This window comes from Musca vetustissima, unplaced genomic scaffold, assembly GCF_032173495.1.
Source record: "Musca vetustissima isolate MV318-11 ecotype Yass unplaced genomic scaffold, APGP_CSIRO_Mvet_v1 utg76065, whole genome shotgun sequence".
Lineage (NCBI taxonomy): Eukaryota > Metazoa > Arthropoda > Insecta > Diptera > Muscidae > Musca > Musca vetustissima.
This window is the reverse complement of record NW_026877529.1, coordinates 76047-87408: the sequence shown is the minus strand read 5'-3', so window position 1 is coordinate 87408 and position 11362 is coordinate 76047. Positions and strand designations below refer to the sequence as shown.

Here is an 11362-nt window from a genome sequence, read left to right as displayed (position 1 = left end):
TACCAACGAGTACGACATCAAACCGAAGGTTTGGTGTTGTACTGGTCTCTCTTCGATATATGTTGAATCTTCGTACAGAAGCACGAAGCATTGGCATTGTTGGAGACATCACCGGTAAGTAGTTCATCCCTTAAAACGACTATTTTCTGAGGCAAAATTAGAGCCTTAGGCGTGGATTTTTAGAACATTTTTTCTGAGGTACTTTTAGACACTTTGGCGTGGATTTTTTTAAACATTTTTTCTGAGGGACTTTTAGACACTTTGGCGTGGATTTTTTTAAACATTTTTTCTGAGGGACTTTTAGTGCCTTAGACGTGGATTTTTTAAACATATTTTCTGGGGGACTTTTTGATCCTTAGGCGTGGATTTTTTAAACATATTTCTGAGGAACTTTTAGAGCCTTAGACATGGATTTTTTAAAACTTTTTTCTGAGGTACTTTTAGACACTTAGACGTGGATTTTTTAAACATATTTTCTAAGGGACTTTTGAAACCTGAGGGACTTTTTGATCCTTAAGCGTGGATTTTTAAACATTTTTTTTGTCTGAGGGACTTTTAGAGCCTTAGATGTGGATTTTTTATACATTTTTTTCTGAGGAACTTTTAGACCCTTATATGTGGATTTTTTTAACATTTTTTTTCTGAGAGACTATTTAGATCTTTAGCCGTGGATTTTTTAAACATATTTTCTGAGGGACTTTTAGAGCCTTAGATGTGGACTTTTTAAACATATTTCTAAGGGACTTTCAGAGGTACTTTTAGATCCTTAGGTGTGATTTTGCTAAGTGGCAAAAATTGCTAAATAATATATATTTATAAATATTTTGAAGTTCCCTGCCTCTAAAACTTATAAATATAAGCTGTAAAAACCATGGTTAAATCTTGAGAGCAATGTTCAGCTTTAGAAAATTTATTTTGTTTTATTTATTTAAAATATGCCAATCGACATACATAAAATTTTATGGAATTTGTTTTTCATGTTGTTTAAAATTGATAGACGAGTTCCAAATTAAAAAGTGTTGCCATCATCAAATTCTCAAATGAGAATATCTTCTGAACTTAAACTCCTTGTACATTAGAACTTTTTACCGGGTTAACCTACTTTATGAGGATTTATTTGACGTATATGCAAAGGAATTGACAATTGAAACCCACTGGGTTAACGAAATCCGGTTAAATGTAAACGTACTATTATGCCCTGAATTATGTTTAGCAGGGATTTTGAATTTTCAAATTTCAAATAAAACATAAGAGGACTTCAGGCTTGTCATGTTAAATTGGGTTTATATATTGTAAAAGAATAAAGGAGAACGGCGTCCCAAAAATGTTTAACTCTGATATTCCTTTATAAATGGATATTTGATACAAAGCCTGAATCTTCGTATGTGTTTCCTCCTTAACAGTTTTACATATAATCCGACGAACCGAACATAAGCATGCCAATTCCCAACTATTGTAAGTTTTTGACGTTTTAACTTAATACATCGAATCAATATTTTCATTCGAACTTAACAACATCGAAGAAAAGCTGAAATATTAATTAATAAAGTATATCCTCTGGTCGAAAATGTCAATGCTAAAGTGTATACTTCAAATAAACCTGATAGATTGTCACATCAGTTTTACATAAAATCAACTCCTGGAACACATCGGGGTTGAGCAATTAATTGACTTGTATTTTCCTGCAAATAATACATCGACTTTAATTTTAATAAGTGATACATAATTCCAATGAACTTACCTGTGATATTTACTATTAGCTTAATATAAGCATTCGATTAATTTTTGTAATTCTTACTGTGATATTTATATATTTAATTTATTTTTAATAATTCTTTAACTTTATTTTAAAGTATTCTTTTGTTTACATTTGTCATTGCCTAAACAGACATCTATTTTGTTTTTAAGTCTATTTATATTTGGCAGACGTCAATTGCGCTGTCCGCTAATGTATAGGCCGGGAGCAAGCCTTTTCTCTTTCTTACAGCATGTTTTCACATTTATCATACGTAATTATCGTTTGCAATGTTGCATATCTCCTTCAATGTGTTAGAATAAAGGTACATTTACATATACGATTTTAAATCGACTCGATTAACAAAATCCAGAAATACACCCTTAATCATGTTCTAAATGCCGATCAGCTGATGTTTGTTAGTATACATACAAAATTATTAATTTGCGCCAAAAATATTTGTTTGCAATTTGTAAAAGAATAGAAGAATTACCACAATGGAAATGTTTTTGCAATACTGTGATCGTTTGGAAAGTAAAAAAAAAAACACCTAAAAACACAAAAATTCTATAAATAATTTTTATTTTCCTTTGATCTGTCATTTTTGTATTTGTCAGCCGTTAAATTTAAAAACAAACGGCATGTAAAAACAGTTGCAAATTTTGGTACATTGTGAGAGAGTTGTATTTTTTCGTACAAAACCCACGTTGCATCTCAGTAGTATCATGATTTCGATCATGATTTAAAATAAATCCTGCTGCACGATGATTTAAATTTGTGTGGTAAATCATGGTAAATTTAGCCTGATTAAGAAAATAAACCCTGATTCAGCCTTTAATCATGATCAAAAGTTATATGTAAATCCGCTTTAAGACGTCTATAGTTCTAACTAGTCTAATCATTATCTGTACATGAAACTATGTTATCGAAAAGAAGAAGAGTCTCAATAAATTTACTTACTTACTTCAAATAAAGTCCACTAGATTTACTAATAGCATTTACTTGATAGAATTGGCATGTGAAACTATTATGTAAACATTGCATGACATTCACTACAATTATCGGCGGCCATTTTTGTAAAATAAGTGTACCAACGCCGTTAACTCCGGCGCCTCCGTCCTTTAATTATTGAACGGCGTTTGTACACAGCCCTCTCACTCGCACAACAGACTGGCTTCGGTCTGTGGACCTCATCATTTAACAAGTTTTTTCTTTGTATTCTTTGTATAAAATTGACGAATACACCAAATCAATCTTGAATAAAAACCATAAAAAAATGCCTGGTATATGAATTGTGGCCAAGTAGAAACACGAAAATAACTACAATTAAGAACTACAATTGGAACTTCCTGTGCATTGGTGCCGTAAATTGCAAGGAGGAAAAAAATTTGTAAAAAATCGATCAACTTGTCAATTTTTTGTGTGATCTCAGAGGAAAAACCGTCATTCGCCTTGTATTGGGGACACTGGGATAATGGAGTACCAATTTAGCAGCAATATTAGTTGATAATTCATCGTCTTCGTCGTCGTTTCTTACGCAGAATCCCTTCCGTGCATCGGCATCATTAACGAGATTCATAGGGGCGCATCGGCAGCGGAACAGACATCAGCAGCACATACAACACCAACACAATTCACATAACATACAACTCGTAAGACTATTATTGGGAGCGGTAAAGGATCATAATATAAACAGCAGCAGCAACAACAACACCATTAATACCAACACGAAACAGGCTAAGTAGTAGTAGTTAAAAAAAACAACCAAAATATATAGGTCGGATCTCATTACAATAATAATAAATAATAATAATAACAACCACTACAACAACAACAAACAGCTTTAACATATATAGGAAAATATGGTGGGTTCAAAAGCACAACAGCAACAACTACAACAGCCAAGTACTCAGCAATCTAGTAGCAAACACCATCATCTTCATCACACGGCACCGACTGCAATTCAAACAGCAGTTAAGCATACCCATCATCATGCCGCAGCGTCACCCGCAATATCTGTCAATTCACCGTCATCCCTATCCACCACCAGTAGCAACAAAGACACATTAAACGGCAGCACCATTGGTGGTGGCGCTGGCGGCAGCATGGTCGAGAATCCATCTAGCCAAATGTACTCCTCTCCCAGGAGCTTGAACAGCAGCAGCAGCATTAGTAGCTGCTTCCGCAACAATAGCATCAATAAAATTAGTATAAATCCATTTCATTCACTTATTGGATCGCACCCATCTGTCTCATCGTCATCGACATCCATAGCTTTTGATGCGAACATAAACACTGCCTTATTAAGCAAACAAAAATATGCCCAAAATGATTACAGGAACAGCAAACCACAACTGCAACAACAAAAATCCCAGCCACCACCAGCAGCATATGATGGTGATAAATCGGATGGTGCCACCAAGTCCAAGGAAACTTCATCAAGCGCAGCACAGAACACAACATATTCCACTCACTACAACACCATCACCACCACCACACCGGCAACAACAAAAGATTTACTGAAGAATACAAATGCAAAAACAATACCCACAAATACTCCAACAAAGCAACAACAACAAACATCTGCCAATAAACACCTAACAAAGACCACGACCGCTGAACCGGCTAATGCAGAAGGTTCGCCCACACACACAACAAACGGTGACATCCAGGCGAAGTCGGTGAGCAACGCCTTAGTACCCCTGACAGCTACCCAGAACAGTCTGTTCTCATTCCACGAACAAATCCTAATGTCTGGCCAGCAGAAGAGCGCCTTGGCCGAAAAGCCCAAGCCCTTGATAGTGTCACCGCAGCAGGTCATGGTGCTATACATGCACAAATTAACGCCCTACGAACGCACAGAAATATTGGCGTACCCGCAAATTTATTTCATTGGTGCCAATGCCAAGAAACGCCCCGGTATCTTTGGTCCCAATAACTGTGATTATGACAATGAGCAAGGTGCCTACATACATATACCCCATGACCATGTGGCATACCGCTATGAAATGCTCAAGGTTATCGGCAAAGGCAGCTTTGGCCAGGTCATCAAGGCCTTCGATCATAAGACACACGAGCATGTGGCCCTAAAAATGGTGCGTAACGAAAAACGTTTTCATCGCCAGGCCCAGGAAGAGATACGTATACTGCACCATCTGCGTCGCCAAGATAAATACAACACCATGAACATCATTCACATGTATGACTATTTCACCTTCCGAAATCACATGTGCATTACATTTGAGCTGTTGAACATCAATCTCTACGAGCTAATCAAAAAGAATGGCTTCAAGGGATTCTCGCTGCAGTTAATGCGTAAATTTGCCCACTCCCTACTGCAGTGTCTGGATGTCCTATACAAGAATGAGATTATCCATTGTGATATGAAGCCCGAAAATGTATTACTCAAACAACAGGGTCGTTCCGGCATCAAGGTTATTGACTTTGGTTCTTCGTGTTATGAAAGCCAACGTGTATACACGTATATACAGTCGCGTTTTTATCGGGCGCCCGAAGTTATTTTGGGTGCCAAGTATGGTCGACCCATTGATATGTGGTCACTGGGCTGTATATTGGCGGAACTATTATCGGGACGTGCTTTATTCCCCGGGGAAAATGAAGCAGATCAATTGGCCTGCATTTTGGAAGTTTTGGGTATGCCACCCAAACATTTATTGGCCAATTCTAAACGTGCCAAAATGTTCTTTAACTCGGAGGGATATCCTCGTTACTGCACCGTACGCAATATGTCCGATGGAACTGTGGTGCTGGTAGGTGGACAATCTCGCCGAGGAAAGACTCGTGGACCACCCGGCTCTAAGAGTTTGTCAAAGGCTTTGGATGGCTGCAATGATCCTTTGTTTTTGAACTTTATACGTGGATGTTTAGAATGGGATCCGGAGAAGCGACTTACTCCCGCTGAGGCACTGAAACATCCTTGGCTGAGGAGGCGCCTGCCAAAACCACCCAGTAGTCATCCCAATGCCATAAGCGGTAGCAGTGGTGCCGGTAGCACATGTGATGAAAAATCCCCAATCAGTGCAAATCCGAGCAGTGATAGCGGCAGAGCCAGTGGCTCCTCGGCCAATACGGATATTCGTAAAATTGGCCATTCTAAAGACTGCCTAGCAACACTCACCGCCATTGGCACCGTGGGACCCTTGGTGTCCTCATTAATCTCATCGCAACAACAACAATCTACAGATTCTCTGTGGGGCCATCATCAAACATCGAGTACATCTCACCAGAACGATGCAGGAAATAATAGGACATATAGCAAATTATCAACCACCTCCGAATTTCTGGGTGCGTATACTACGGATTCGAACTTGATCCATTTATCATCGGCATCGAATAGCAATACTCAACCGAGGCGTGGCAGTGATAGTCACTCCCTCTCTTCCAAGTTGTCGGCATCAAAGTCAACTGAGGAATAAATCTATCAATCAATAAATTTTGTCGAAAAGATACAAAACAAAAGGAAATAAGAAACGAAAAACAAATTAGAGAACAGAAACAACGATTTTCTGTGTTTGCGTGTGTGTGTTTTTAGCAGCAACTCGTGTGTCGTATTTAGTTTAACTTAACGTCGTATGTACAGTATTTAGTTTGTTATTATTATAAGTCTGAAATTGTTCATTCGAATTAGTGTGTTCATATAGATTAAAAATATTATGAATGTCGTCGTCGTATGATTTATTATATAGTTATTATTACATATATTACTAAAATATTAATATTACAAATAATAATAATAATGATTTTCATTTAATAAAAATATCCACTAATTCTGGAAAGCCTTTCAATTGCAAGACAATTTTGTATGTTTTGTTAGACATAGACATTAAGTTTGCATCGCATAGAACGCGTGAGAGAAACATCAAAATTTTTGTATTCATTAAAAAACACTAAATTAAATTAAATGTCATATATAATAACTAGTAGATTACGAGTTCAACACCGTATTTAATTTGAAAACAAAACAGCAAAAACAAAAAGCTTTTGAATTTAAAACCCCATTTATGATTTACATTAATAAATCGGCTAATTATAATTTTTTTTAAAAAAAATTTGAAATGTGTTTTTATTTTTGGTTGAACTTTTGGAAAAACAAAAGTACATTGGAATGATTTTAGAAACAATGGAATGATAGATAATTAACGACCATGGTATAATAATAGAAGGTAACAGCAAGTGTTGTTGTACAAAAAACGATACAACAACCACATTGAAATTTGTTGTTGTAAGTTCTACTAGTGTCAACTCATTTGACAGAAAAATGTAAACAAACAAATTATTTTTATTTTGAAAATGAAATATTTTCGAATCCTCAAAATAAAAATTGAAAAACATGAATGAAAAGCTATCAAATTTATATTTCTATCGCTTCCACATCTTTCCTATAATTGAGCCATTGCCATATATATGTGTAACACATATGAAAATGCTGGGAATAGCGAGTTATTCCTTGAAGAAAGATTTGCTTCCTCAAACTTTCCCAGCAGGCAGATTGAGTAAATTGAATACGGGAGCACATTTAATAAAGAACAATTTCAAATTGTATCCGTTGCCAATTTTCCTGTTGGGTGATTTTTAAAAACATAACTTGTCAAATTCATATTGACACTAGTATTACGTTGGAATCAAATCAGCTGGGATTTGCTGTTAACTTTTATAATTGTACCATGATGAACGACCAAACAAAAAATGTCTGAAATTAATATATTGAAATTGTTATTTCAATATATTAATTTTTATTATTTGACCCTTTCAGGGGGGAGTATCAGAAGATGTTAACTGGTGTGTTCTATATTCGGGCTTGATCTGGATTTTGTAAAAATATTACTATTGGATCCATTCGGTTCGTAATGGACCAAGAAATTCCACATTATAAAGGCTTGATTAAAATATTAATTTGCGCAAATATATGGTTAGCAAAATTTTGACCATTTGGGACCAAATGGAGTGGACCGTACACACTAGCAAGATCGAAATCTGTTAATCGAATGCAAATTGTTTGAAGCGGATGTAGTCCAAGGGAACTTTGGGTCTAAAACCATGTTAAAAAATAGCCATTAAATAGAACGATTTGCGCAATTTGAAATGAGTGAGATTTTAGAACCTACCCTGATGAGGAATTAGCCAAACAAATAGATATAAACTTAACGGACTTCGTAGCGTTTTAAATAACGAGAGACGGTTGAATATATATGTATGTCTATAGGTCGACTCCAACTTTTTAGAAATTTTACCACAATGTTCAAACTTTATAAACCTATTGCATTCGTAAAGTCTTCAGATGTGGAGAAATCACATAGTTTTTGAATGCATCTTCTTGTATTATTAAATTTACGACATCCAAAGATTATATTTGCAGCCGTTTAGGCTTCTCCGCAGACCTCGCATAAGTTATTTGGTATCACATTCCAAATTCGTATTTTGTATTATGCGTTTCCTTGAAGGTTAAACTTACCGGTCTCTTAATTTGACGCCTAACAACACTACTTTTCATGATATCGATAACTTAGGTAGCTAAAACTATCGATATTTTTGTTGTAAACAAAAAACATATGTTTTTCGTATCCTAACCTAGCGTAGTTTGCGTGTCAAATAAACTGTTTTGTTATTTTCTTTTCTGCAAACGATTTCTTTTGTGCTGGACAACAAATTCAGATAAAATGCCTCAAACATTGGATAAAAAGGATGATTTTGGTAATTGAATTTAATTATTTATATTAATATAAGGATAATTATTATAACTATTCTTTGTTGCAGATGTGGTCAAATATTTTCTTAAACTATTGGATGATGACAAGGATTTGTCGTCGGGCATAGCTGCTATTAAGACATTGCTAATGATATTGGAAAAGAAACAATGTAAGTTGGGAATTATGGAACAATGGAGATTACTTAGGACTCGGTCACGAAAACTTTTTTAAGTGTTGCCCACATTTTAAGCATATATTTTTGTATTACCCATGATATGGCCCGTCAGAATTTCATAAGCCTGCCGGCTTTGGGACTCAAATAGATTGAAGGCTTAAGTATATTTTACACGCCCATCCGGAGATTTTTTTAACAAAAAATAGGTGTCGCAATGTATATTTTTAAAATCGACTGATATAATTTTTTTTCTGATTCCTTCTAGTCGGAACCATTCACATCTTACAAAATACCATGTTGGAGGCTGTGGCCGCTATGCGCAACACCGATTTATCAATTGCTGCTGTTGTATCGGGCGGTGAACTGTTTTGCCGTTTCATCACACTCAGTTTAGATGATCGCGGCATGGAAGAGTGTCGTGAAATTATGTTGCATCGTGGCAAAATATTCTTAACTAAGCTTTTAAATTCACGTAACGTTATTGCTCAACAAGCTCAAAGATTTATAACCGATGGCTGTCGTGTTTTGACTCACTCAAGATCACGTGTTGTCCTAAAGGCTTTGGTGACAGCGGCCAAGGCCAATAAACAATTTCATGTTTTCGTAACACAAGGTGGCCCGGATAATTCGGGGTAGGTGGTTTTGTTATGGCTTAAAAAAGTAATGTTAAATAATTTGTTTATATTTCGTTTTCTTTAGAGAACAAATGATTGCCGATTTGGAGAGGGCCGGCATTGATTGCACATTAATTTTGGATTCGGCTACAGGTTATGTTATGGAATCTGTGGATTTTGTAATGGTGGGTGCGGAAGCTGTTGTGGAATCGGGTGGCATCATTAATCGCATTGGTAGTTTCACTATGGGTCTTTGTGCCCAAGAGATGAAGAAACCATTTTATGTTTTAGCCGAAAGTTTTAAATTCACACGATTGTATCCTCTTAATCAAAGGGATTTACCAGATGAATATAAGGTAATATAACACATTTATTATTTTTATTAAATTCCTATGGAAGGAATGTGAGGGAGATACAATCGATATTGATAGGCGTGGATTTTTAATTATATTTTTTCAATGACTTCAAGAGCAATAGGCGTGGATTTTTAATTAGATTTTTTTCAAGGACTTCAGAGCAATAGCCGTGGGTTTTTAATTATATTTTTGTCAAGGACTTCAAGAGCAATAGGGGTGGATTTTTAATTATATTTTTTTCATTTACTTTAAGAGCAATAGTCCTGAATTTTTAATTAGATTTTTTTCAAGGACTACAAGGGCAATAGGCGTGGATTTTTAATTAATTTTTTTCAATGACAAGCAAGGGCGTGGATTATTAATTAGATTTTTTCAAGGACACCAAGGGCAATAGGCGTGGATTTTTAATTCATTTTTTCAAGGACACCAAGGGCAATTGGCGTGGATTATTAATTAGATTTTTTCAAGGACACCAAGGGCAATAGGCGTGGATTATTAATTAGATTTTTTCAAGGACACCAAGGGCAATAGGCGTGGATTATTAATTAGATTTTTTTCAAGGACTCCAAGGGCAATAGACGTGGATTTGTAATTATATTTTTTTCAAGGACTCCAAGGGCAATAGACGTGGATTTGTAATTATATTTTTTTCAAGGACTCCAAGGGCAATAGACGTGGATTTGTAATTATATTATTTTCAAGGACTTCAGGAGCAATGGGCGTGTGTAACAGACAAAAGGAAACGAGGTAGACCCAGGGTTCCTTTTGAGAATATGCATAGAATCACTTCCTGAGTTGATTTATGCAAGACCGTCCGTCTGTTGATGTTAAATTGTAAACAAAGTACAGGTCGCATTTATCATCCGATTTGGTTGAAATTTGGCACAGCTCATTCATTTATTTTTTTTTTTTTAATTATTTTCCATTGTTTTGTGGTTCACTTGAATTCTTTTTAAACCACTTTTTAAAATGTTGTTTTTTATTTTTCTTCTAGTACTCTCGCAAACATTTGAGTGATGTCTCGAAAGTCCATCCCCTGGTCGACTATACACCACCGGCTTACATCACATTGCTTTTTACCGATTTAGGCATTCTAACTCCCTCAGCTGTAAGTGACGAGTTAATAAAACTTTATATGTAAGCTTATTATTTTCCGCTTTTATTACACATCGTGTCAAAATAAAATTTGTCTGTTTTTTACAAAAATATATTTGTAATGAATCCAAAGTAAAACATAAAAAAATAATGATTTTTTAAGACTACAAGAAAATTAATTTGGGAAGCTATATGTGTGGACGATTTATAACTAATTGTCACTATCATCATCGTCTGGATTCGTATCGGAATCAGTTGTGTACTCTTCATAGGCATCATCGTCGTCATCATCATCATCCAAATAATCATCATCGTCGGCATCAAATTCAGCAGCGGCCTGACATAAAATGAAGAAATATTAATTTCAAAGGAAAATAAATTTTTATTTTGGAAAAAAACATATTTAAATAAAACAAGTATGGAGAGATCCTTGAAAATAATTCTATTGAGGGTGTCTTGACACAGTCAGTATCTCTGCGAGAGAGAAGTGAAATTTCTCCACACTACTTACCACTTGACCCGATTGAAAATTAATTTCAATTTGCAATCGTATGTCCATAATTAAAAAAGCTGTTGTCACCAAAACGGGAATAGTCATGCGACTCTTCCAAGCCAAATTGGTGAGAAACATAAATATTTCACCAAATGCCGAGTTCATTGTGCTTTCGTTTTGTATTCGA

At 35.5% G+C, this 11362-nt stretch overlaps 3 protein-coding genes across 3 annotated transcripts; 2 read left to right on the top strand and 1 right to left on the bottom strand.

Moving 5' to 3' along the window:
* The first annotated feature begins 3450 nt into the window (after positions 1-3450).
* On the top strand, positions 3451-6171 carry LOC133322128 (putative dual specificity tyrosine-phosphorylation-regulated kinase 3 homolog). The gene has a single exon (XM_061531177.1). It carries the CDS (start codon positions 3598-3600, stop codon positions 6169-6171), a length of 2574 nt encoding a protein of 857 aa, XP_061387161.1. The 5' UTR covers positions 3451-3597.
* A 2240-nt stretch (positions 6172-8411) lies between these two features.
* Positions 8412-10730, top strand: LOC133322131 (translation initiation factor eIF-2B subunit alpha). The gene is made up of 5 exons (XM_061531180.1): positions 8412-8446; positions 8510-8611; positions 8883-9249; positions 9317-9587; positions 10582-10730. The coding sequence occupies exons 1-5, from the start codon at positions 8413-8415 to the stop codon at positions 10726-10728; spliced, it is 921 nt and encodes a 306-aa protein (XP_061387164.1). The 5' UTR covers position 8412; the 3' UTR covers positions 10729-10730.
* Positions 10731-10891: 161 nt separating this feature from the next.
* On the bottom strand, positions 10892-11341 carry LOC133322133 (calsequestrin-1). Its single transcript, XM_061531182.1, has 2 exons — positions 11194-11341; positions 10892-11019 (listed from the first exon to the last, which is right to left on the bottom strand). The coding sequence occupies exons 1-2, from the start codon at positions 11338-11340 to the stop codon at positions 10894-10896; spliced, it is 273 nt and encodes a 90-aa protein (XP_061387166.1). The 5' UTR covers position 11341; the 3' UTR covers positions 10892-10893.
* Between the last annotated feature and the right edge of the window lie 21 nt (positions 11342-11362).